The sequence below is a fragment of the Sinocyclocheilus rhinocerous genome, unplaced genomic scaffold (assembly GCF_001515625.1).
Source record: "Sinocyclocheilus rhinocerous isolate Xijiao unplaced genomic scaffold, SAMN03320098_v1.1 scaffold166, whole genome shotgun sequence".
In the NCBI taxonomy this organism is placed as follows: domain Eukaryota; kingdom Metazoa; phylum Chordata; class Actinopteri; order Cypriniformes; family Cyprinidae; genus Sinocyclocheilus; species Sinocyclocheilus rhinocerous.
Window position 1 is genome coordinate 2,234,590 of NW_015633186.1, and position 26,081 is coordinate 2,260,670.

Here is a 26,081-nt window from a genome sequence, read left to right on the forward strand (position 1 = left end):
TTATGAATATATTTCAGAATGCACAGAAACATCTAAGGGTTTATGATTTTCTTCTAAAATATCTGAGAGATACATATTTGATTAGAAGAATAAAAAAAAATGTTTTTTATTTATTTATTTTTATTTAGTAGTATATAATATATTCGTTCATCGAGGCCTCACACTCCATCCCAGTAGGTGGCGGAAATGCACCTTAAGCTGGTTTGCCAACCGCCATTAAACACAAAAGAAGAAGAAGAAGAAGACACCGGTTAAGAAGGATTCACGTCAGCACAGGGAAATAAAACGACTGTTGACTGTTCACAATGATGGAGGATGAAGAATTAGAGTTTGTGGAAGATTTGGAGGCGATATTACACCTTACTCCAGAAGTGCAGCTGGCCATTGAGCAGGTAACTGATGACACAACGTCTGTTTTTAATGCAGTGTCAGAGAGAGCATACAAGCTGTCGGCTGTTGTCTTCTCCAGAGATGCTAATAGCCAATTTGATAACGCTACATCTCCATTAATGCTCACAGTTTCAGTCAAGTCTGGTTTATTTATCATGTTACGTATTAGTTTACGTGTATAGCTGTTGTCAAAACTGACGTCAGTTTTAAAACGCCAGACTAGCAAACGCAAATTTGTCATTGCTAGCTTGTTATTTGAAGGCAGACACCTCGACACATCCAGGGTTTTGTACAAGGGAGTACGTGTAAAAGATGAATAAAATAAAGAATTTGCACTGTAATGCAATTGAAGAATCGTAAAATGGACTACTGTTAGTCTGTTTACAACGTTAGTATAAATGCTTAGAAATTTTAGCTTATGTTTATACCGATGATCCAAGTTATTGCTGATAGTCTAGAAAAATGTAAAACCTTTTAAATGGTCAACATAGTTTTATCTCTAAAAGACATTTATATACTTAAACTGACTATTGGTCCACGAATGCATCCTAAGCAGAAGTACTCTGAAATGCATTAGTTAAGAAGCAGATATGTATGGCAGCAGGCCAAAAAAAAACGTCCTGAGTAATGATTACCTAAGTACAGTGAGGAAAGAGTATGTGACTAAAGCATCAACATTGCACGTGCAGAATTGTTTAATAATATAATGGTTAGTCAAGCCATATTCATTCTTCTACTATCTCCACTGAGTCCAGCATAAGATCAGTAATACAGCTGGATCTCTTGATCTATTTGTTAAGGTGCCACCTGAAGTGTAGAAACGCTTTTTGGTCACTTCAGACTCACAGAACATCTTTAGATACCTTGTGGCCACCTGGTCCTCATTCAGCAGAGCCTGTTTTCTGGTCTTGGCTATATCATATGTTATCTGCTCATTTGTTTTAGGTTTTCCCCAGCCAAGACCCTTTGGATCGAGCCGACTTCAATGCTGTTGAATACATTAATACATTGTTTCCAACAGAACAGGTGAGTCTAAATTACAATACTTGAGCAATGGTCAACATGATGAATGTATATCTTCATTCAAAACCTTTTTTGTGTATTTGCAATTAATAAATCGAATTTAACGCCTGTGTTTAGGTCACCCATATTGATGCAAGTGACCAATAAATTAAACACAAAAGAAGAAGAAGAAGAAGAGTGTTTTGTGCTATGGTTTTGTGTTAAGTCTCCAGCGCCACAGATGGCGCTAATGAATCATATTTTTTCCTGAGCATCGACACCGGTAAAGCATTGAGAAAAGAAGAGATTGACATAGGGTCGCTTCACTACTACACGATGACACAACGTCTGTTTTTAATGCAGTGTCAGAGAGAGCATACAAGCTGTCGGCTGTTGTCTTCTCCAGAGATGCTAATAGCCAATTTGATAACGCTACATCTCCATTAATGCTCACAGTTTCAGTCAAGTCTGGTTTATTTATCATGTTACGTATTAGTTTACGTGTATAGCTGTTGTCAAAACTGACGTCAGTTTTAAAACGCCAGACTAGCAAACGCAAATTTGTCATTGCTAGCTTGTTATTTGAAGGCAGACACCTCGACACATCCAGGGTTTTGTACAAGGGAGTACGTGTAAAAGATGAATAAAATAAAGAATTTGCACTGTAATGCAATTGAAGAATCGTAAAATGGACTACTGTTAGTCTGTTTACAACGTTAGTATAAATGCTTAGAAATTTTAGCTTATGTTTATACCGATGATCCAAGTTATTGCTGATAGTCTAGAAAAATGTAAAACCTTTTAAATGGTCAACATAGTTTTATCTCTAAAAGACATTTATATACTTAAACTGACTATTGGTCCACGAATGCATCCTAAGCAGAAGTACTCTGAAATGCATTAGTTAAGAAGCAGATATGTATGGCAGCAGGCCAAAAAAAAACGTCCTGAGTAATGATTACCTAAGTACAGTGAGGAAAGAGTATGTGACTAAAGCATCAACATTGCACGTGCAGAATTGTTTAATAATATAATGGTTAGTCAAGCCATATTCATTCTTCTACTATCTCCACTGAGTCCAGCATAAGATCAGTAATACAGCTGGATCTCTTGATCTATTTGTTAAGGTGCCACCTGAAGTGTAGAAACGCTTTTTGGTCACTTCAGACTCACAGAACATCTTTAGATACCTTGTGGCCACCTGGTCCTCATTCAGCAGAGCCTGTTTTCTGGTCTTGGCTATATCATATGTTATCTGCTCATTTGTTTTAGGTTTTCCCCAGCCAAGACCCTTTGGATCGAGCCGACTTCAATGCTGTTGAATACATTAATACATTGTTTCCAACAGAACAGGTGAGTCTAAATTACAATACTTGAGCAATGGTCAACATGATGAATGTATATCTTCATTCAAAACCTTTTTTGTGTATTTGCAATTAATAAATCGAATTTAACGCCTGTGTTTAGGTCACCCATATTGATGCAAGTGACCAATAATTGCTTTACATTACTGCAGAAATTCTCCTCTATTGAATGTTCATATTTTTTGCCACTAGAGGGCATTATGCTCTCCGATCATGAAGAAGTGACTAATAAGATGTTGATTATTAATAAAAGAGATAAAATTAAAAAGAATAGCTGATGTATTTTAATAGAGATGTTTTCCCCCTACAAATCTTGATTTTTATTATTATTATTATTATTTTTTTTTTTTTGTAGTCTTTGGCGAATATAGATGAAGTGGTGAATAACATTCGACTTAAAATCAGGTGAGTTTTTAATATTTAGACCCTGACATGGTCTGCATTCATATATGGAGGTTCTTTAGGTTTTCAGTATTTCAATTGGTATTGTAAATGATTCTTTTAATCAGACGGTTGGATGACAACATCAGGACAGTAGTGAGGGGACAGACTAATGTGGGGCAAGATGGCAGACAGGTGAGTCCTTTGGTTACACATTCATAATGTCATCAACATTATGCCACATGGGGTTCTAGGCTAATTGGGGTTCAGAGTAATTTTTTTATGACTTTCTGGTCACACATAATTTTAAGGTTCAATTCAATATTAACAAACTTTTGTCTCAAACTCCTAATTTGCTGCTTATTAATAGTTAGTAAGCTAGTTGTTAAGTTTAGGTATTGGGTAGGATTAGGAATGTTGAATATGGTCATGTAGAATATGTGCTTTATAAGTACTAATAAACAGCCAATATATTAATAATAGGCATGCTGATAAGCAACTAGTTTATAGTGAGAATGGGTCCCTATACTAAAGTGTTACCGACTTTCTTCTGTGGAACACAAAAGAAGATATTTTGGAGGATATTTCAACTGTTTTTGTTCATACAATGAAGGTCAAACAATTGGTCTCCACTGACTTTCATTGTGTGGACAAAAAGACCTACATTTTTAAAATACATTCTATTACACTGCACAGAAGAAAGAAAGTCATACAGGTTTGGAATAACATAAGGATGAATAAACAGTGATAGAGTTTTCAATTTTGGGCAAACTGTATGTGTTTTTGTACTCTGTTATCAAATCATTGTAGTGGTTAAAGCAGCTTATGAACGTTCCTCGTGGTGAACCACTCTGTCCACTTCACAACGGCTCTCGACACCATGGTTGTCTTGTGCATCTCTTCCATCTCACATCTCTGGAAGTGACCAAGGCTCTTCAGAGTCCCATGTGCTGTCTCTTCCTGGAAAGGAAGGCGCACTTTACTCTGAATTTCCCTGTTCTCAGCAGCATTTCCATTCCACATTGTGGTTTAGTGTCCTGCTATTTCTTGGACCAGGCTGGAAATGTTGATTCAACACAGATCCGGCTGAGGTGAAATGCGACCCCTTTATTGAGATGTAGAAAGGCAGCGTGGTTTAGACCTGCGAGTGGGTTCTGCTGTTCTTGAATAACCCAGCATGCACCGCTTGTGGAAATTGGTTGTGTCTGAATGGATCGCCGTTAACGCTGGGCCACGAGTCTCACGGCCCGTAACCTTCGGAGTTGTTTCCACAGAGCAGAGGAAAAATCCTTTCAGCAGATGGAATGGCGGGGAAGTGTGGATTACACATGTAGCTTGAGGCTGGGAGTGATGGTGGAGACAGAGAGAAAGGACTGGAAAGACCCGCTGCAGCTTCTTTTTTCTTTTTTGTTTAGTCTGTGCAGTATTTATCAGTGAGATGGAGACATCCGTGTCTGGAACGGGATCCCAGGGGTCTGCTTGATGACATTTCTAGCTGTGTGGAGGAGGTGGACGGATGTGTTTGTCTTAACCGAGTATTTTCACGTTCTCCCCTGTGGTACAGAAAATGCTAAAGTTAGAATTGGTCACTTATTTGCGACTGAGTCAGGGCTCTTTGAAGTTTGGATGATGCTGAGGGCCTGATAAATAGTATCTGAGACAGTCACAACACAGATGTTCACCCAGTTTAAAGACCCAAACTCTTCTCTGGTATTGTTATTGAATGCCTGCTTGTAGATCCTAGTCGTTTTTGTATCATTGAGATACTGTTATATTTAACATTTTTATTTTTATACTTTTCGTTTTCATTTTATAAGGTTTTTGCAGGTCTTAAATCAGAGCAAAGTGTCTTATTCATTGCATTAAATGATGCATGCACTACAATAAATTAATATCTTCCTCAGTATGTTTGTCTTGTTTTTTCAGTACAAATATTTAAACATTCCTAAAAAAAGAGAATTTTTTTTAAGTTTCTTGTTTTACTCAAACTCACTACATTTTCAGAAAACAAGAAGACCGTGAAACTGGAAAAAAACAAATACTGAGGAAAATTATATTTTTTGCAGTGTGATCATAAGGTGCAGTGAAAGTTATTTCCATATTCTAGTGGTTAGAAGCTATTAAGTGGCTTAAGCTGTTTGGTTTTGTAAAATGAATTAAAAAGAAAGGGAGATCTGTTGGAAATTGTTGAAACTTTGAAGTGTTGCTAGTAAAACCCATTGTCTGCTCTCTAGACATTTATATTTAGAGAACATATTGACGTATTATGTTCCCTTCGATTTATTACTTTACATTTTTTGGCTTAGTATTAAATCTTAAATTTACCTTCATAAAACCTAGTGAAACGCAGGTTTAAATTTTTTTGTTTTGTTTTGTCATTTCTAAGTAGTAGTTTTTTAATGTCTATGTAGTGTTAATTAATTTTATTTCAGCTTTAATTTGAGTTATTTTAGTGCATCTAGTAAAGTTAAAGGTGCAATAGGTGATTGTCTTCAGAAACATTTTTTGTTATGCTGGTTATGAAAATGAGTATCTAGACAACTAGCTGAAATAATTTGAATTTTGAAAAATATTTCAAGTTTGTTTATTTTATTTCAAGTAATGGTTTTTATGGTTTTCTCTGATGTGGATTTAGTATAATAATTAGCTGGTCACCACACTTTTTTTTCTGTTTACTAGGAAAAAATATACTTGGTGTCTGCCCAGCTTTTCTAAACAACATTTTTTGTGGTTCTTATCAGAACATTTACAGTGTGTGGAAAGTTCTATTCTAGACTATTGTTAACTGACAACAACGTATTTGGAAATATTTTTTGAATTGGAAAAGCAGTTGACAATGTGGGGAAACTTGTTAGATGTGTGATATCATTCATATAGGAAAGTCAACAGTGGGCCAAAGCATTTGGTGCAAATGAATTGAGGACAACCCAAGCTATGCCTTCCACTTTGTCTCACGCAGGGTTTGTGCTAATATACATTATTTTCCTCAGTGCTGCAGAAAGTTCCCTATAAAAAGTTTGCCATGTTGTTGTTCCCAGATGGAGCATTCAGATGAGAGCTTTATAGCTGTCAGGGAGCCAGCTGGGATCAGGATGTCTCATGTATTTTTTGGCATCTGGAGCTGCTTATTAGGAATGCCGAGAAGGAGCCTCCCCAAGAATGTAGTATAAATATTTAATCTAAACACAGGATGGAAAGTTTACTGCATGTGTGGTTTTCTATCAGTCGTTATAGACCGATCCCTGTCTGTCCCTTTGGAGTTGTTTTAGTCATTTCTTAAAATAAAAAAATAACCCAACACTTGTTTTATTGATTGAATGCCTAGGTTTTAACCCTCTATTGCAAACATTACAAAAGCAGAGTGGAGTAATAAAGTTGACTTTAATAATGGATAATATAAAAAACATGATAGCTGCAACAGCTGTTCAAAAGGTTTTTTAAAAATGTTTTTGAAAGAAGTCTTTTATCCTCATCAAGTCTGCATCATTTGATCAAAATACAGTATAACAGTATTGTGAAAAATTATTGCAATTTGAAATGGTTTTCTATTTTAATATATTTAAAATGTAATGTATTCCTCTAATGGAAAAGCTGAATTTTCAGAAGCCATTACTCCAGTCTTCAGTGTCACAAGATTCTTCAGAAGTCATTCTAATATGTGATTTTAGGCAATATTTAAGCAATTCCTTCTAATAATATTATATATAATAATATTTATAACTTCAAATGTTTTAATTTGAAAGTTACTCACAAACAAATTTGAATCATAGTTTGATGGGTTAAATTTGAGGGCAGTTCTGCAAAACAACAATGCGTGTCCTCCACATGGCAGAAAAAGGTTTTAAAATTACCATATCCATTAAAATAGCAGTAGCACTTTAGTATAGGGACCAGTTCTCACTATTAGCTAGTTGCTTAGTAGCATGCCTATTATTAACATATTGGCTGTTTATTAGTACTTATAAAGCACATATTCTGCATGACCATATTCTACATCCCTAATCCTACCCAATACCTAAACTTAACAACTACCTTACTAACTATTAATAACCAGCAAATTAGGAGTTTACTGAGGCAAAAGCCGTAGTTAATGGTTTGTTAATAGTGAGAATTGGACCTTTAAATAAAGTGTGACCAAAATAGCCAATTTATCATTACCCCATTACTTAATATCTTGCGAAACAATGAAAATTGTAGCTCTGAGATAACACTGTACAATGGAGGGTTAAAGCCAGGCGCTTTTCTTCATAATATTTTCAGCATTTTAGGAAATGATTACATACAGGATAATTACCAATAGTGTATGTGTGGAATGCTGTACATGATTGACGACATAATCACTGAGGAAATAATCCCACAGTCTCATTCCTGCCTGTCAGCATCTATTAAACTGTCCTAATGACCAACATGTTTCTTTCTCAACACTTCTACATATTCTTCGGTCGAGTCACAACACTACAGGGAAATGAAGCAGGCATCCCAGCATCCATGTCGTCCTATAGTCTGTGGCCTGCCTAAACCATCTGGGGGGGAAAACATCCTGCAACTGCAAATAGAGTCCACATGCGAAGCAGCTGCTGTCCTTCCTGCCAGATCCAAATAACCTCTTTCTCATTCTCCTGATCAGCAGTATAAGAAGGAAACCCAGGGACTGGCCTCCAACAAGCAGTCCATCTTTCTAACCTTCAGAAATCAGTTCTGGATGCACTACAACAACGTGGCCCCTTTAAACTAGATACATCCCAGTTAACATCTGGGCTCTAGTTTTGCTTCTTATTCTGAGCTGTTAGTCAACACTGCAATTTGAAGAATCCTTTCATAGAAAGGAGGATGCATTGCTGTTAACACAGTGTGTGTGTGTGTGTGTGTGTGTGGCTCAAAGCATCTCTGTGTTTTTGAGGAGGCTTGTAAAAGTGGTAAATTCCAGGGGGCAGCTGGTGCCGGCTGTTAGCATTCCATTTGCCTGTGAAGGAGCGAGGCAAAAGACACAGCCAAACTCTCTCTGCTCTCAGCCCAGGCACGTCTCTCTAAATACACTGGCAACGGCCAGTATTCCCACTCATCCAGTGCTGCAGCTGCTCTTGAAGGAAGTAGTAATTATGCATTATCAGAGTCCAAACACTGGCCGTGTGGCTGCAGTGGGGGGCCGTGACTGTGCATTCGAGTGGCCAGGAAGATCAGATCCCATCAGGGCCGAGCCAGGAGCCTTGTGATGTGGTGGCATCAGGTGGGGCAACATGTGGAAGGGCCAAAATTGCAGCTGCTGTAGCCTAGCCCTGCAAGAATGTCAAGTAAAAACTGGTTTCATCAGGCCGTGCGGTTTGTTCCCCACCCTGGTGAAGTGCGGAGATCTTCCTGCTAAAAATAATAAAGTGGCTGGAAGGTCAGGAGGCCAGGCAGGAAGCATGTTCATTAAAACATCATTCAGCCTGTATTTTCATTTAAAATATGAGTCCATTATTAATTGCTTTTGATGTGGCGGGAAAGATTTAGATTGAGTGTCTGTTTTTCGAATCGCCTAGTTTGAAAGCGATGAAACCAGCCCAACACAAACTCAACTCAAGCCAGTGAACTTCAGGTTGCTGTTTCACGGAAAATGGCGAACTGACAGCGAGCTGTAAGAAAATGCTACCGAGGTGCTGTATGAGTCATCTTAGATCTTTTGTCTCCTCTTCCAGGTGCTGGAGGAGGCCCAGAAAGCCATCCAGCAACTCTTTGGCAAAATCAAAGACATCAAAGACAAAGCGGAGAAATCGGAGCAAATGGTGAGTAAAAATAAGCCCTCCAGACAGGAACCTAGTCATTTAAGGCCTGAAAGTCGACCCAGAGTAAATAGCCATTCACCACCCACCCACCCCAACAGGCTGGGTAACCGAGGCACAAGAAACTGTGACATCCTGTGGTTTTTGTCCACAGCGCTCTTTTTGAGCCCAAGGTAATGCACTGGCCATCTGTGAATGTAATGCAGTGCAGATCAGAGGAAGGGCAAGGGGAGGAAGGCAGGAGAACAATAGCAAAGCTCTATGCCTGTGTCTTCAATATGGTGAAGCAATATAAAGAAGGAATGCATGATATGTTGGTACCATATAGGTTATTGGCTGATATTAAAATGTTTTTATTATTGAATAAATATTAATAATAAATAGGTTTTCGTATTGAATTAATAGTAATTGACATGTGCATGTTTATTTCCTCTAGTTTCACATTTAGATTGCCTTTGCCAACATGTATAATAACGTTCTTGACAAATATAATCTTTAGCAAATCTCAAAATGAATCTCCATTTTACACTGGATATTACTGTGACGCTTACATTAACTTGTAACATTTAAAATAGTTGAAATGGTTTCAAATGTTTTTAAGTGCTTTAAGTTTTATAGAATCTTTAATATTGGCCATTTATTAGTAATTTATAATGAAATTATAATATAATAATACACTGTTCAAAAGTTTGGGGCTCAGTATGACATTTAAAAAAAAAATATATATATACTTTTATTAAGCAAGGATGCATTAAATTTATCAAAAAGACCATAAATACATTTAAATGTTACAAAAGTTTTCAGTTTCAAATTAATGCTTTCTTTTGAACCTTATATTCTTCATAGACTCCATAAATATATTTATTGATCAGCACAAATGTTTTCAACATTGATAGTAATAAGAAATGTTTCTTGAGCATGAAATAAGCATATTAAAAAGATTTCTGAAGGATAATGTGACTGGATTAATGGCTGCTAAAAAATTCAGCTTTGACATCACAGGAATAAATGACATTTTAAAATATATTAAAATAGAAAACAGTGATTTTAAATTTAAATTTAACAATAATAATTGCGGCCTTGGTAAGCATGAGAGTCTTTTTTTTTTTTTCATAAAAATTAAAAACCTTATCAATCCCATATTTTTGATCGGTATTATGTAATATAATTTAATATCATATAATAAATACAATCATAATATAATAAGTATCAGCCAAAATTTAAATATCTGTGTATCTTTAATGTATCTAAAATTGTGCTTCAGGTGAAAGAGATCACGCGGGACATCAAGCAGTTGGACCACGCAAAGCGTCACCTGACCACCTCTATAACCACCCTCAATCACCTGCATATGCTGGCTGGCGGTGTGGACTCCCTTGAGTATGTTTATTCAAGATACCTTCTCCCATGATCAGTCCATTTGCTCAGTGTGCTAAAAGCTTGTCTCATTGCACCAGAGCTATGACTCGAAAAAGGCAGTATGGGGAGGTGGCCAATCTCCTTCAGGGTGTAGTCAACGTCCTCGAGCACTTCCAGAAGTACATGGGCATTCCCCAGATACGCCAGCTCTCAGAGAGGTAAGGACACAAGCCTCACTCACACACTGTTTATTTGACTAAATCATGGTGCTGAGAGTCTGTAGATCCTGTTTATGTTTACTGAAGATGCAGCATGGGAAGGAAATCTGCTTCACAGTGTCTCATTATTTACTTTTTTCCCCCAGCTCTTTGTTTTGGGCCTTTCCCAGAGGAGGTGCTCTCTCTGGTTTGGGTGGTGCAGTCCATGTCCCCTACAGGCTTGGAGACTAGGCCTTTTGTTAGGAAAGAAACAGGGTTCCGGTCTCTACGATTCTGCACTTCCCTTTGCTTGTTTATGTTGGATGCTCTGATAAAGCTGTTGTTTCATAAGCAGATGGCAAGGAGGGGTGTGTTTGATGTGGAAAAACGATTCCCCTGATTGTTCCAGGTTCTAAATGTTTCTCTGGAAAACATGTATCCGCGGTTCCTTTTCAGTGCCCCTGTAGTCAAGTTTACCCCTTTGTTTCATAAGACCTCTCACAGACGGACCTCATATGTTAAACGCTGTCCTTGAGTGATGATGAGAGTTTGTTTGGTTGAGCATGCATTTGTACGTCAAGCGAATCCAGTGTTTTGTTAAAACAGCATTTAAGTTTGCCAAAGTACATCAGTGGTTTCTGACCGCTGCGTGACTCTTGTTTTTTTTTCTCGTCTGTTTCTTTTGTGGTGTAGAAAGAGATTATATTTGATGAGGGTGGGGATTGTGCCTAGGAATTTACAATGTAAATAATATTAGCCCCCCTTTGGTGATCAGATGAACTTTTTTGAACTATTGTTTTGAACTACACAAGCTTACCACATATGAAGTCTTGAGGAAATTCTTGTGATGTCTAATTGGATTTTTGTGATGCTTAATATTAGTGCATGCCAAATATGGAGAAACTGAGATGCTTTCGTTCTGAGCCCGACTGTCCCTAAATGGAGATGTCTGGTTGGTTTTGAGGTGTGGCAGAGATTTTTGATCAGGTGCGGCAGCTGAGGGATGTGCTGCGGTTCAGACAGTGTCGAGGTCTTAATGGAGCTGGTGAGAGAGCAAATTGGCAGCCATGTGCCACGTTGAAGACTAGTGTCTGACTGGCAAGCGCATGTGTCTCCATCTATCTCTTTTGCTCTCTCGCCCTCTAAGTATCTTGTTTATTTTGGATGGCACTTGTGTTGAGTCTGCTTGCGCCAGCAAATAATCCAGAAATGAAAAGAGCATCTTCTAATCATCAAGTCGTGGTTCATCCAAACCCTTTTGATGGGATTGGGCTTGCTTTACACTGCCTCTTAGATCTCTGAGACTTTGGTCCAAAGTACAGTTTGGCCTTATTAGTTAATACAATTTGAATTTGCATCTGTTTTCTTACAAGTAACTGTTATTTCTGTCTCTGTTCCATTTATTTTCCCAGGGACAGTTGTTCTAAGAGCTGCCATCATTTAAAGAGATCTAGGTAGTAGGCTAGCTATTCCCTATAGAGACTGGTACATAAGGATAGACCATGACTAGGGATGTCAAAAGTACTGGTATTTAGTTTAATATAAAAAAGATGTGGTAAATATACCAGTTTTTCTACAGTACATACATGCTGGGCAAGGAAAGCTTTGTAGTGACGTGACTACACAAGGTCAGCTGGCATGTCTTGGTCAAATTGCCTGTTTTGATGAAGTAAACGAAACGCAGTTGGTTTGTGAATGTAATCATGCAAAACAAAATGTTTCTCAAAATATGGGATCTGTGCATTAGGCCTTACAGTGTGAATGTAGTAGGCCTGCCATTGTCATTAATATTAATCAAACAATATTTACAAGAAAAGGAGAAAGCTGCCTTAATCTTCATTTCTCAGTCTCATTGTGAATGACTGTTTACATTAATGCTTACTTGGGAAAAATTTGTGAGTTTTTTTTTATATTTAACTTTTTTATTTAGTTTGTGTGTTCAGTAGTAGCCTATATATGTTAATACAGAGTATATTTGTTCTAATGGAATTGGTATGAAGTATTGTAAAATTCCACTTGTACTGCTCTAGATTCCAACATTTTGGTATCATGAAATTATTGCTTTTAAAACTCATTGGACACCAGGGAATCCTGAGACCACCAGGTGTCTTGTAAACACTCACCCATATGTTTCGCTCCTCCTCAGAGTTAAAGCTGCACAGAGCGAGCTTGGCACGCAGATACTGGCCGATTTCGAAGAGGCTTTTCCTGCCCAAGGGTCAAAGGTACAGATATGCAGTGCTCTGATGAAAAAGTCTCTGTATCATTCCTGTGACACATTTAATTTGATATTTACAGAAATCTGGAGGTCCCAGCATTGTTCTCAAAGATGCCTGCTTGGTGGCGAATGTCCTGGATCCTCGAATTAAGCAGGAGATCATCAAAAAGTTCATCAGGCAGCACCTTTCAGAATACTTAGTGCTCTTCCAAGAAAACCAGGATGTAAGTGAAACCTTGTGTGTCCTGTGCATGCTGAAACTGTGCTATACTATCTGACTTACGGTCTGTGTTCTGTTTGTCCTGAGTACAGGTGGCGTGGCTCGACAAGATAGATCGGCGCTATGCGTGGATCAAGCGTCAGCTTGTGGACTATGAAGAGAAGTATGGGCGAATGTTCCCGGAGGAGTGGTGCATGACCGAACGCATCTCTGTAGAGTTCTGTCATATCACCAGGTACTGATCAAACACCTCACATTAATGCTGCATTCACATAATGTTGGTTGTTCATAAGTTCTTGACCTGTGATAACCGTTGATGTCATTAGTCAGATTTCCATCCACATTTTTATGCAAATATTGAAAGATAGAACGTTGGCTATAAATAAGATATTCATTATTCATATTTATTCATGTTTATTCAGATTTTTCATGTAAGATATTCACAACTTGGATATAAAAATAACTAGAATTGATCTTCTAATTACATTCTATGAAAGCTTTGATTTATGTGATGTTGAATAAAAACATCCAAAATGTTTTTTTAACTAAAGATAGTTACACTTCTGTTCAACTTTGAGTGCAGTAAGATTTTTTTGTCTGAAAGAAATTTATACTATAATAATTGTAATAATATTTCAGTAATACAATATTACTGTTTTTACTGGAGTTTTGCTCGAATAAATGCATCCTTGGTTAGTATAAGAGACTTCTTTTAAAAACATTTAAAATTACTATATCTGTGTACATTATATATTGTAATTGTATTTTATTATTATTATTATTACTTTTATATACTTAATCCTCTCATATGTATTGAATGTATTTTTTTTGCGTTTTACCTTTTTTTGTCATGTCTTATCTCATTGCCTCAATAAATAAAAAAATAAAAATAAAATAATAATTCAAAATTGTACCCGGCCCCAAACTTTTGAAGAGAAGTGTCTATTGCTAGCTCTACATTTAAAAAAATTTCCTCAAATTTTTCTGTTTTTCAAAGTTTAAAAAAAGCTAATACTGAGTTGTAGCATTTATAGTGATTATGTATTTTGCTGTCTTCAATAACAAAGCCAGACATGGATACATTTTGGCGTAATGAGTGCTGCCATAGAAACAAATTATTTTTGAGTCTGTAGACATGAGCAGTTCTGAGTAGAGTTGTAATTAAGGTAATTCTGACATGATGTGAGTGTAGCATAAATCCTCATTATCTCCATTATCCCATAGAGAAAATACACCTGGGGCTTACATGTGCATTTAGTGGTTAGCTTGGAAGACTAGACATTAGGCTGCACACAAATACGGCATGATTTAGCAAAAGACATAATTGTGCGCAGTATGACATGAATGATTAGATGGAAAGGAACTGGTTACATGTCTGGGATTTCAGTAGTGGTATTGACAGTCTAAAGTAGGCTATGTGTGTGTATGTGTGTTGTCTATAGTCAAATTCCTCTCAAGAGAGTCATTACAAAACCCTCAGTGCCTGGAAAGAACGTTTGAGGTCCGCTGTAATCCCATCTAATATATTTCTTTTTTTTGACAAAGCTTTATGTAAGAATGTATACACCACACCACCATCTTCTTCTCCCTCCGTAGGCTTATTTTCTTCTCACAAAACGATTCTTTTTCAAGCTGACAGTAACTGGATCTTGTCTTTTGAATACAACACTGATCCACTGTGGTTTCTTTGAACAGCCAAACCAGGCATCTGCACACACTGGCCTATAAAAGCATTGACCTGAAGACTTGGTCTACTTGGCACATTAGGTTTCGCTCACAACCTTGTCTGTGTTTCGTTTGCTCATCAGAACCGAGCTGGCCAAGCTGATGCGAACCCGTGCCAGGGAGATCGAGGTCAAGCTTTTGCTCTTCGCTATTCAGAGGACCACCAATTTCGAGGGACTGCTGGCTAAGCGCTTCTCGGGCTGCACCTTAAACGACGGGCCTGGGGTGAGGCCATGCTTGCCTGTTTGCAGGCGAACACAAAAGGATTTTACTGGGACGTGAACATGCTGGTAATCTGGCTCTTGTGTGATGTTTGTCTATGTTTCCTTTGCTTTCTCAGCAGAAAAAACCTGAGACGCCTTTAGAACCAACAAACCCCTTTTTAGAAGACGAGGACAACGTATCAGAAAAGGATGAAGATTTGGATAGAGTGAGGCTGCTTATCTTTATTTGCACTCTGTTATGCAGGAATGACCACATTTGAACCATATGCAGTCTACTCCACCCATCTTCTGATAGAAACTGATACCGCATTTGGTGCCATTCCAACATGCAATTTACATTTCTTTCTAATGTAGTTTGATTTGACTCACATCTGAACTATGGCCCGGATCAGGCGCATATTCTCTGGAATTGATGTGTTATGAAAACATTCAAGGCATCGTGTGTTTACAGGTCTTTATTTGCCGTCTATTTATCAAACTCAACGTATACTTTAATATAACAGCTTGACTTTGGCTCAGTTATTGCATACTTATTTCCTTTTATCTTCAAATTGGCAATGATGTTCTCAGTATCAGGTGTTGTAAGAACAGTTCTGATGAATTGGGTTCCTCAGAAGTTCACCGTTATCACTGTGGTGTTTCGCAATAGAATTTCCTTCCACTTTCTCCATTACACTGGTGCCACTGTAGCACATGTCAGGGTTATTATCGTTAAGTAAAACTAAAACCAGAAAAAGCATTTTCATTACTTGAAATAAAGTAAACATAAATGGAAATAAAATAAAATAAAAAAGTACATAAATATATACTTAAACCCACTTTATTTTATCTGGCTGCAAAGGCAACATTTGCCATTTTCATTCAGTTTATAAAAATAAACAAAAAATATACATACATTAGAAAAAAAATTATAAAATTATTTTTTTCATCTTATTTTATCAAACATTTTTAGTATTTTCTGTAATCTTGTATAATTTTTTGTTTAACATTAAGTAAATAAACTAAAAGTAATAAATACAAGTTACAACAATACAACTAATAAAAATTTTATTTTTATTTTTTTATCAGTTATTTTTGTTATACTTATTTTATTTAATCTAGTTGCCAAGGTAGCGCTTCTCATTTTGTTTGTTTAACTTGAAGTACTAAAATAACTAAAACTATGCAAAACTAAAACTGATAAATACATATTAATTTATTAATTAAATGTCTATATATATAAAACTATATTTAAACAAAGCAAAACAACATTTAATAAAAACAACAAAATGATTTTAAAATTAAACAATATTTAAATAAAATGAAACAAAATTAAACTATAAAAAAATTTAAATAAATAAATAAATTTATTAAATTAAATAAATAAAAAATAAATGATACTAAAATAACAAAGGCGTGTGCCTTTTTCTAAATTCCTGATTAAGAAATATTTTGCTGTTTACAGCCAAAGAAGACGAAGGCTCCAGACAACCCCTTCCACGGCATTGTGTCCAAGTGCTTTGAGCCTCATCTCTACGTTTACATCGAGTCGCAGGATAAGTGAGTGGAATGTCCTTTAACATTGTGCACAATCATATCAAATGAGTCACACAATAAGAAGTCCATTCATTTCAGGGTCATTTAAGGGTCCTCCTCACCAACCCCCATTTTTGATGCACTTGGTTTGTGATCTTCCCTTTCTTGTACTCCCCTTTTTAGTAGTTCCCTTGTCGGACTCTCTCCGCCTCACCACTGAGGAGAAAATGGTTCCCATTAGCCGTTAACCACACATGCTGCAGACAGCCTGAAAACAGCAGCTGATTTCTTTCTTTACTTGTCTTTTCTCATTCTTTACCTCTCGTTTTGCTGCTTACCCTCTCTCTAAACACACGAGGCTCCCAAGCAAAGGGCTTCTTGTACAGGCCCTTCTCTGGCCCATGTAACACTCTGTTGGCACTGCCTAAAGCAGAATGACCTTTCTGTTAACAATGACTTGCATTATACCAGTTCACACTGACCTGCCTGGCATGGGAGTGTCCACATTCTTCTCTTGGGGTTAGCATCTATCTGATTACTCCGTGCTGAGAGAGATGGCCTATTTACTGACCTGACAATACATTGCAAGTTTAACACATTGAGATTTCAGTCATAGTTAGATGTGGCGTTTGCTTTGACTTTGTTTTTTTAATATTTTTGCAAATTTGACAATGCTAATTTGACAAAAAATACAAACAGTTACCAAGTTTTTATTTTATTTTTTGAAATTTTTTAATTTAGTAGTTTTTCCAACAAAAACAGTGTCCTTCAAATTGGTCCCCCAATTTGCAGATATTTATTTTATTTTATAATTTTTTATAATTTTTTATTTATTTATTTTTCATTTTATTTCCCCAACAAGGTCAACCTTGCAAATTAGTTTTAATGTTGAAACTAAGCAGTACTGAACACATTCAAAACATCTAGAACTTAACCCATCCAGGTGTCTTTGATAATAAAATAAATAAATACATGACCACAGATGTAAAAATGAATTAATAAAATTAGTATATATTTTGTACGTTCTGTATAATGTTTTTTTTTTTTTTTAAATTTTTTTTTTTTTTTTTTTTTGCCATGTTTAAATCCATTTCACAGAATTATGCAGATTTTACCTCTAATAGTGCAGGAAATGTGGCTAAAGTCTGCACATTCCTTCTAGGCCTACTATCATTTATCCTTTTGTTTTCTGTCTTAGAAATCTTGGCGAGCTGATCGACCGTTTTGTTGCTGATTTCCGGGCACAGGGTCCCCCTAAATCAGGTACAGATGAGGGAGGCGCTGTGCTCCCCAGCTGTGCAGATCTCTTCGTGTACTACAAGAAGTGTATGGTCCAGTGCTCACAATTGAGCACCGGAGAGCCCATGATTGCTCTGACCACAATCTTCCAGAAGTATCTGCGCGAGTATGCCTGGAAGATCCTCTCTGGGAACCTACCAAAGTGAGTCGAGCCACCTGACTGGTCCTTTTTTCTGTCTTTCTCCCTTTTTGATAGTTAAAGTTTAATCCCCCTAATCACTGGGGCTTTTATTTGGGGTGTTATGCTGTGGTGATGCTGGAAAGGAGAGCGAGTGGTCGTCTCTGTGTGGTCGCATTTGTGGGGTTTCTCTCTGCCGCTATTCAAAGGAAGAAAAATCCCCACCCGTCGCCTTGTGTGGTTTACCCTGTATTGTCTTTGGGAGTTTCAAAAAAGATCTTTGTTTTGGAGAAGCTGTCTTGTGGTTTCCATGCAGTCTTTCTTGTGTTTCTTTTAGTGGGAGGGCCGGAGGGTTGAGTTAGGGTGCTTTGGTAACTATGTTTGTGCATGTTTGCATGCAGGACCAGCACCAATAGTGGTGGTCTAACCATCAGCAGCCTGCTGAAGGAGAAAGAGGGATCAGAAGTGGCCAAGTTCACAATGGAAGAGTTGTGTCTTATTTGCAGCATCTTAAGCACAGCCGAATACTGCCTGGCTACCACACAGCAGGTCACCCACCACACATGCTTCATTCACATGGTACAAATGAATAGTTTTTTTTTTTAATGATGCAAATGTCCTATATCATGTCCACAGCTGGAGGAGAAGCTCAAGGAGAAGGTGGACAAGACCCTAATGGAGAGAATCAACTTAACTGGGGAGATGGACACCTTTAGCACGTAAATACGTCACACTAAGTGACCCTCAATGCTAAGTAAAAACATATTTGCCAAAGGAAATTAATTACTAGTAGTTAAGTAATTTTCCCATGAATCTCTCTGTTTGGCAGGGTTATCTCAAACAGTATCCAGCTCTTGGTTCAGGACCTGGATGCTGCATGTGATCCAGCCCTCACAGCTATGAGCAAGGTACTATATCAGAACCAAAGAAGTTATCAGACGATATTCAAGTTTTTATAGTTTCATTTATCATACCTGCTGATATTGGATATTTAATTGAGATTCTAATTTCCCGGATTTTTTTGTTTTAAATCACATTTGCTTTTATCTAAAACTCACTTCAAGTTAATCTATAAAAACACTAATAATTTAATAACACTGTTGAATGTAATCTTTAGCAAATCTCAAAATGATTATCCATTTCCATATTCTACATTAGAATGTTGTGATGCCTAAATGATTATTTGAAAATAAAAGAGACAAAATAATACAAATAATTTTGATATCGGCTGTTTATCGGTTATCGGCCATAACATGAAAATAATTTGGCTTATCAGTATCAGGCAGAATTTTTTGTCATTTATTTTTATATTTTCAGCTTTTATTTTAATTTCAGCTTAAGTTTCAGTAATTTTGCTATGTGCTTTTCTCATTTTTATTAGTTTTTTATGATTCTGTTTAGCCTTAATTTTTATTTTAATTTACAGGTACGTTTAATAATTTTAGCGCGTCAATATAATTTTTTTATTTTTATTTCTTATTCTAGTTTCCAGGGTTTTCATTTTGTTTTTCATATAATATTTATATTTTTTAATTTCAACTTGTTTCAGTTTTTAATAGTTTTAGTTTTAGTTCGCAGTAACGTTTGAGAGTGTCTTCTAGCCTTGAAGTTGACTTTGTGAATGTTTGTACAGATGCCGTGGCAGAGTGTGGAACATGTGGGAGATCAAAGCCCGTATGTGACCTCTGTAATCATGCACATCAAACAAAATGTGCCCATCATTAGAGACAACCTGGCCTCCACCCGGAAATACTTCACCCAGTTCTGCATTAAGTTCACCAAGTCAGTACCGCAGCCACTCACTAATCAGTGCAACACAAGCTCTTTCATAACACAGCGTTTGCTAAACTCCTACTGACTGTTTTACTTTTATCCATTCGTTTCAGCTCCTTCATTCCAAAGTTCATCAACCACCTGTTCAGGTGTAAGCCAATCAGCATGGTTGGAGCAGAGCAGGTAGGTGGAGATTCAGACACTGGGATGTTTGGGTTTCATGGACCTTTAGAACACATTACCTTATTTTCTTTCTTCTGAGCAGTTACTTCTGGACACACATTCCCTCAAGACCGTTCTTCTAGACCTCCCTTCCATTGGCTCTCAGGTGGTCCGTAAAGCCCCGGCCAGCTACACCAAAATAGTGGTTAAAGGAATGACTCGAGCGGAGATGATCCTCAAGGTGGGAAGGTGGCATTCACGGCCATTAAACATTTGAGAATTCGCTCACCCGATTCTGTTTTAAACAGGCCTTTAAAAGTCTTTAATGATCAGCTGCTCATAAAGCTCTGCATGGTGCAGCACTCGGTTGGAGTTATTTACAAAGCTGTGTGCGTCTGGTTTAATGAGCTCTCTCTGAGCGACAGGAAGTGCTCACATGCCTTGGCTTTCCTGCCTGCAGCCTTTAGCCATCCACAGTTTAAAAATCCTCACTCATACAGTAGATCTACTTATATTTGCATAAAGACTTGTAACTTTCAACTGGTTCAGACTTGTCCACTTTTTTATAACATTTTTCTAATTGAAGTTTTTTTTCTCTCACTACAAATTAGATTAAAAAGCTATAATATTAAGATATAAATGTTGATTTGAAATTTAATTTGACATGATCACAACTAAGTGTTTGTTGTCCCTCTTTTTGCTTTATTGACAGCAGCATTCAAGCTGCATAAAATGTTTTTCGTATGTGATTTGTCTGTTCAGACCATTGCGGGAAAAAAAGACAGATGGGCTTAATGAAAATGCAATTTCACACTCTGACAGTAGGTGGCGCTAAAGCAGGATTACCCTGGTACACAAAACGCTGTGCACCTTTCTGTTTTTGACACCTGCGTGTCATGGAGAAAAAGCGAAGTCAAATAGTATTTACAACTTTTCAAACAGCTGTTCTAATTTTAGATTTTTTCGCAATGACGTTTATCAAACAACACTAAATACAATAGTACAGAGACAACAAAGATGTTTCGGACTTCTCCTCTACAATTCATTGTCAATTAGTGAAACAGTCTGTTCGTAGTCATAGTTTTGTGTGACAGCAGTGTCTCCAGGCACATGACCAAAAGGGTGAATCGTATTGATTGGCTATTTTTTTTCACAAAGCGATGGAAAAGAGGTGAGAACACCTTTCCATAAAAATCTGTTGCATAGATGGCGTGCATATGTTCATGTCTGTCTGAATAGATGCATTAAGATCCATGTAGTCAAATTAAAATATTTATTGCACCAGATTTTTGCATCAAACATTCATCAAACTAGTGTGAACAGGACCCCTTTTAAGATAAAAAAATTGTCACCCAAAAAGTGCAGGGATGAATATTGTCATTTTTTTAAACTTTGGGGGAATGATGATTTTTCACCCAATTATGCATCTAGTTTTCATAAATGGTCCGGGAAGGCTGACAAATTTAGTTTTGAACATTTAGAGTATGTCCATGAAATGTCCCCTTTATTATTATGTGTAGACAGATGTTCTGGTTGGACATCTGAGCTATCAAATACAACAGGAGGAATGGATGGCTTGTGCCATGGGTGGATCTTCCACCCCCTGATCTCCAGACCCACCTTCTTCTCCCTGACCCCTATCTCCAGCCCTACACATGCTCCACAGGCTTTTATTAGACTCTCCGGGGCTTTCCTGCTTCTGGTCTTTTAACTGCCTGGAATTCAGCCTTAATCCACCTAATGCTCAAACTGGGTTCAGCTCTAATTGTGCAAGATCATGCAAAGATCATTTAGAAAGGACGAAAAACACTATTAAAAAAAACATGGGCCACTTTTAAAAGTCTTAAAGAAATAGATAATGCTCTTAATCCCAGAGTCCAGTATCAACAATTAAACAAATTTGATTAAATTGTGCTGATTTAAGTTCTCTTAGGAAATTATATTACTCTGTAAACACTTTCAAAGAAAGTCAAACCTGAATCCTTTTTAAAGTTTTTATCAAGATGAACTTTATATAGGTTTTTGATTTGCTCTTCTATAGTATTTCAACTTGTTGCTCACCATGAAAATAGCTAAAGAAGCTGGCATGGCTTTAAAAAAACTAATCAACTTAAAGGTATAGTTCCCCCAAAAATGAAAATTCTATCTTCAGTTATTCACCCTCACGTTTTTCCAAACCCATAAGACTTTTGTCCATCTTCGAAACAAAAATGAAGTGATTTTTAATGCCATAAATAAGGCTATTTACTTGATGGTCAAGAACAAACCTCATTGGTACTGACAGAAGCTCAAAATGTACTTGAGGACTCAGAAGAACAAATTACTTTGGTTCTCTCTCGTGTATCGTGCAAGCACATTTCAGCTTCCGTTTACTATATTCAACTCTATGTATGCGTGTTGATCAATACTTATATGTGAATAAAAACCTACATTAATTTGGATTCATTAGTAAACTTTAATTGGTGGAACAGGAAACCTCTCAGGTTTCCTTAAAAATATATTCATTTGTGTTTCAAAGATGAACGAAAGTCTAATGGGTGAGTAATTGATTTTAGGTTAACTATCCCTTTAATAGCAGAGTTCTCAAAGAGTTATCTTTGTACTTTGTACCTCTCTAAATAAGCCCTCATTGATCTGACCACAACTTCAGCAGCCAAATTTGACAATACAAGTCAAATTTGATGAACACATGACCAGTGGCCATTCATGGACACTTGAAGGTCTGCTTAAGAAGCCCAGCCCTGATCTTGACTTGCATACGGTGGGTCTTTAAAATCTGTATAGTATTTAATGATTGGCTTTGTTGGGCCCCAGGTGCCTCTCAGGTAATTACTTCCATCTTCATCAGCATTTTGCTCTGCGGTTCCTGGAAGAGCCATTCATACTTCAATACACTCCTTAACATCAAGGCTTCTGCTGCCATGTGGCCAAACAAATCAGCATGGGTTATTTTTTGTGTTCGGATTAGTGGAACAAATAGCACAGCCGTTTGCCACCTCAGTCTCGCTTTGTCATCGTTGTTTCTTAATTGTTGCTGAATTACATCAGTGAAGTGTGACACCCGTTAAGCGGTTTATGGGTGAAATAGGACCTTCGTTGCTGGTGGTGGCTTGGCTGTCCACATGACGCTCATTACAGGGTAAACGTGGAGAGTAATCTGTTAAAGATGTCTTCACTTTTTCTCTCTTTCTTTGGCTGGGAACAGGTTCCTGCCCATCCTAGGGCCCAAACCTCAGAGAGATGTGAAGCTGAAGGAGGCAGCGTGAGCCAAGCATGCTGCTGCCTGTGAGACGTGGCTGTTTTCCACAGTCTTCTCATTTTTTTTCTTCTTTCTTGCCTGTCTCACTCCTACCCCCCCCCCAGTCGTATCTGTCAGCCATGTGTTCTTCTGCCCTCTTACAAATCTAAATAGTTGCAAGATATACAGTTAAACATTTTTTCCCTCCCACCCTTCAAGGGAAAAGAAACAGTTTCACAATGCAGGCCTGTACCCCATTTAACCTCTTTTTACTGCTCAATTGAGACTCTCATTATACCCCACAAAAAATTACCGGTGAGGCTAATTCAGCTTCATTTAAGCATAGAGTAATTACGCTGTTAAAAATAGACACTTCAAGTTTTTGTCTTTCTTTAGTGTTTCAGATCACTGTATTTAGTTGTCTCCTGTTACCAGAGCGGTGGGTCTCATGTGGTAATGTTTCATATTTGAGAGATTGGAGAACCCAGCTGGAGTTTAGCTGACTTGTTTCTCCTCACCTCTCAGGTGGTCATGGCCCCTCACGAGCCATCCGTGGTCTTTGTGGACAACTACATCAAGCTCCTTGCTGACAGCAATCCTGAGACGTTCCAGAAGATTCTAGATATGAAGGTGAGTCTGTTTTATTTGCATCAGGGACATCGTCCTTCTATTTCATGAGATCACACCATATGTATATATAAATACACACACATACATGTATCTATTTAAGTTTTTTATATATATATATATACATATACTGTATATTCATATTTATATATCATTTTTATTATACTTCAATATAAATATATATTAAATCGATTTGACGGCACTAATATATATATACATATTAATATATATATAATTATAGACACACACTACTATTCAAAAGCTTTTTACTGTTTTTAAAATAAGTCTCTTCTGAAATATTTTTTTGTCAATTTAAAATAACTCTTTGAATATAGTTGTATATATGTTTCTGTTTGAATATATTTTAAAAACTGAATTTATTTCTGTGATGCAAAGCTGAATTTTCAGCATCATTACTCCAGTCTTCAGTGTCACAACATCCTTCAGAAATCATTCTAATTTTGATTTACTGCTCAAGAAGCAGTCAATGTTGGAAAGTTGTGTAAAAAATTTTTTTCAGTATTTTTGATAAATACAAAATTCAAAAGTACAGCATTTAGCAGAAATAGAAAGCTTTTGTAACATTATACATATCTTTACCATCACTTTGGATTAATTTAATGCATCCTTGCTGAATAAAAGTATTAATTTCTATAATTTCTTTTCAAAAAAAAGAAAAACTCCTTCCTGACCCTGAACTTTTGAACGATGATGTATAATGTTACAAAAGCTTTCCATTTCAGATAAATAATACAGTGTTAAAATATTGTGTGTGCATATAACTTGTTTGATTTAGAATTTGGTGAATAAACTGTGTCCAATTTGTGAGCAAATCATTCTGTTGATTTGGGTCAGGTCTAATTGATTCATTGAAGAATCAAAATGACTTTTAAAAACACCTTATCTAATTATCACAAATTATTGAAAAGATCATTGAAATTCATTGGTCAAAAGTGTCTACCTCTTTCCCCTCTCAATCTATAGGGTCTGAAACGGAGTGAGCAGGGCACCATGCTGGAGCTGTTCAGACAGAGGTTACCTAATCCGCCATCAGGGCCAGACGGTGGCCCATCATTGTCCTTCAGTGCCCCCACCCCTGAACAAGAATCTTCCCGTATCCGCAAACTGGAAAAGCTCATCAAAAAGAGGATTCAGTAAATCAGAAGGAACTTTATTCCCATCAATATACTAATGTGAGCGCTCTGTCTGGATATTCAGTACGGCCTGACAACGTGTCTCCACTCCAGTTTTAACATGCTGAAAATGGTGTGTAAGTAGTTCTGCTATGTCTTCTGTATGTATTTATGTTCTCTGACAGATCGTGGTTTAACTTTGTGGCTTTTATGACTTGCATTACTATGAGCCTTATAATTCAAGTCCTTTCCTGAACCTCAACACATTACTGGCATGTATGAGTCATTTTACTTTACACATTTCTCTGAAATATGCTTGCACTTAAAGCAAAACAGAGGGCAGTGTGGCTCAGAAAAGTAACCTGCTGCTATTCTGGCACAAAGTCTTCTGTACTGGGATTTCAACATCAAGATGATTTAAAGCCAACGTTTTTGTAATTGTCCCATCACTATAACAGTAAACGGCTGTGTGGAACTTGGCTGTTGCTCTGGGTAAAGGTGCCTGTGGAGTATGAGAGTGAGGTCTCAGGTGCTTCACAACAGAGGAGCTTGGGATTTCCTGTCTCCTGCTGAAATGACAAACTAGTTGTTTTGGCTTTTGAAATACTTTCCCAGGTTGAGGTGAAAAAAAACCATATTGTAGATGTTTTAATCCTACAGGAGCTGTAAGGAAGAAATATTTACTACCCTCGCTTTCCCATGGTAGACATATTTTCTCTGCGAACAATAACTAGTTCATGGGAGATTATTGGAATGCAGAAATAATAGTGTGCACACTGAGGATAGGTTCTTTTACTTTGCGTCATCTGCTGTTCAGTTGTGTAAAGGAAGTTATTGTCTATTGTTTGACAACTTATTTTATAGTCCTTTTAATAACTCTGGAATCGGGTTACTGTAATCTTAGTCATTTATCCATCATCACCCTCTCCATAATTGTTTATTCTCTGCACATGGCTTTGTACTTGTTAAAACAGCAGTGCATATCAAAGCTAAAGTGTTTGCAATGAATGTATGATTTATGTGTCGGATGGGCTACTGTAATGTTTGTATGCAATATTATTTGCATTGATTTCTGCTGTGATTTATATCGTTGATTGCTTAAAATGAAAACATTCCTGCCTTCTGTGAATAGGACAGCATCTTTTTAATATCAACTGCAGATATAAATTCTTGTCAATACAAATCTGTTGACTGTGTTGACTTTGACAAAACTGTTGTTTTTGACATTTTATGTATGATTGATATATGAATGGACGGACAGACTGATGGATGGATGAACAGATAGATCGATGGATGGATAAACAGATGAGATAGATAGATGAATGGACAAATTGATGGATGGAAGGATGTACGGGTGGATACATATATAGATTG

General features: G+C 37.0%; 1 protein-coding gene across 3 annotated transcripts; it reads left to right on the forward strand.

The window, feature by feature from the left end:
* The first annotated feature begins 230 nt into the window (after positions 1–230).
* On the forward strand, positions 231–25,890 carry LOC107743667 (vacuolar protein sorting-associated protein 53 homolog). Of its 3 annotated transcripts, none has more exons than XM_016557027.1 (22): positions 231–392; positions 1,336–1,416; positions 3,112–3,161; positions 3,266–3,332; positions 8,816–8,902; positions 10,164–10,279; positions 10,357–10,476; positions 12,602–12,680; positions 12,754–12,897; positions 12,986–13,128; positions 14,702–14,843; positions 14,959–15,048; positions 16,287–16,381; positions 17,556–17,798; positions 18,176–18,323; positions 18,411–18,493; positions 18,604–18,682; positions 19,408–19,556; positions 19,661–19,730; positions 19,813–19,950; positions 23,473–23,577; positions 24,559–25,890. In XM_016557027.1, exons 1-22 carry the CDS (start codon positions 306–308, stop codon positions 24,730–24,732), a joined length of 2,490 nt encoding a protein of 829 aa, XP_016412513.1. In that variant the 5' UTR covers positions 231–305; the 3' UTR covers positions 24,733–25,890. The 3 variants fall into 3 exon arrangements, with proteins under 3 accessions (XP_016412513.1, XP_016412514.1, XP_016412515.1); XM_016557028.1 differs by having other exon boundaries at positions 14,962–15,048; XM_016557029.1 differs by lacking the exons at positions 231–392; positions 1,336–1,416 and adding an exon at positions 2,669–2,745.
* The last annotated feature ends 191 nt before the right edge of the window (positions 25,891–26,081 follow it).

Excerpts from the sequence above, each read along its gene's own strand:
- LOC107743667 (XM_016557027.1), top strand. The coding sequence starts at position 306 with ATGATGGAGGATGAAGAATTAGAGTTTGTGGAAGATTTGGAGGCGATA. Across the intron at positions 12,898-12,985 it reads TCTTCCAAGAAAACCAGGAT|GTGGCGTGGCTCGACAAGAT; the intron begins GTAAGTGAAACC and ends TCCTGAGTACAG. Across the intron at positions 17,799-18,175 it reads CTCTCTGGGAACCTACCAAA|GACCAGCACCAATAGTGGTG; the intron begins GTGAGTCGAGCC and ends GTTTGCATGCAG.